General features: G+C 68.2%; 1 protein-coding gene across 1 annotated transcript in view; it reads right to left on the minus strand.

The window, feature by feature from the left end:
• Nucleotides 1-437, minus strand: part of beta'COP (coatomer subunit beta') — an 8,915-nt gene that overhangs the window by 1,555 nt on the left and 6,923 nt on the right. Inside the window, exons 12-13 of the mRNA XM_013308524.1 lie at nt 232-400; nt 3-141 (exon numbers count right to left, since the gene is read on the minus strand). Coding sequence (XP_013163978.1) covers nt 3-141; nt 232-400 — 308 coding nt within the window. The remainder of the gene's footprint in view (nt 1-2; nt 142-231; nt 401-437) is intronic.

Here is a 437-nt window from a genome sequence, read left to right on the forward strand (position 1 = left end):
GCCCTCGCCCGCCTCGCTCGCCTCGCCCGCCGCCAGCTCCTCGGCCAGCTGGCGCGCGCGCTGCAGCTCGCCCAGCGCCAGCGCCAGCTCGAAGCGGTGGCCCGGCTCCGTGGCCACGGCGAGCGCCTGCTGCCTGAACCCCTGCACGCCCATACATCCATACGGACTTCACCGGTTATAACATTACGAGACGGATTGAAAAAATTCGCGATTTGAAGCGAGCGGAGAGACCTGTTTCTCGAGGAAGTGCGCGACTCGCGAGCGCTGGTCGTAGGGCACGGTGGGCAGCACGCGGTCCGCGGCGGCGAAGTCCCCGCGCACCACCGCCGTCTGGTAGTCCAGCACGGAGCGCAGCAGCGCGTACGACACGATGTTCAGCTCCTTGTCGTTGAGGTAGAGCCTGCAGCAGGGAGGGGAGGCTGTAGTGCGGGCGGCGG

The sequence above is a fragment of the Papilio xuthus genome, unplaced genomic scaffold, assembly GCF_000836235.2.
Source record: "Papilio xuthus unplaced genomic scaffold, Pxut_1.1 DF827870.1, whole genome shotgun sequence".
NCBI classification, from domain to species: domain Eukaryota; kingdom Metazoa; phylum Arthropoda; class Insecta; order Lepidoptera; family Papilionidae; genus Papilio; species Papilio xuthus.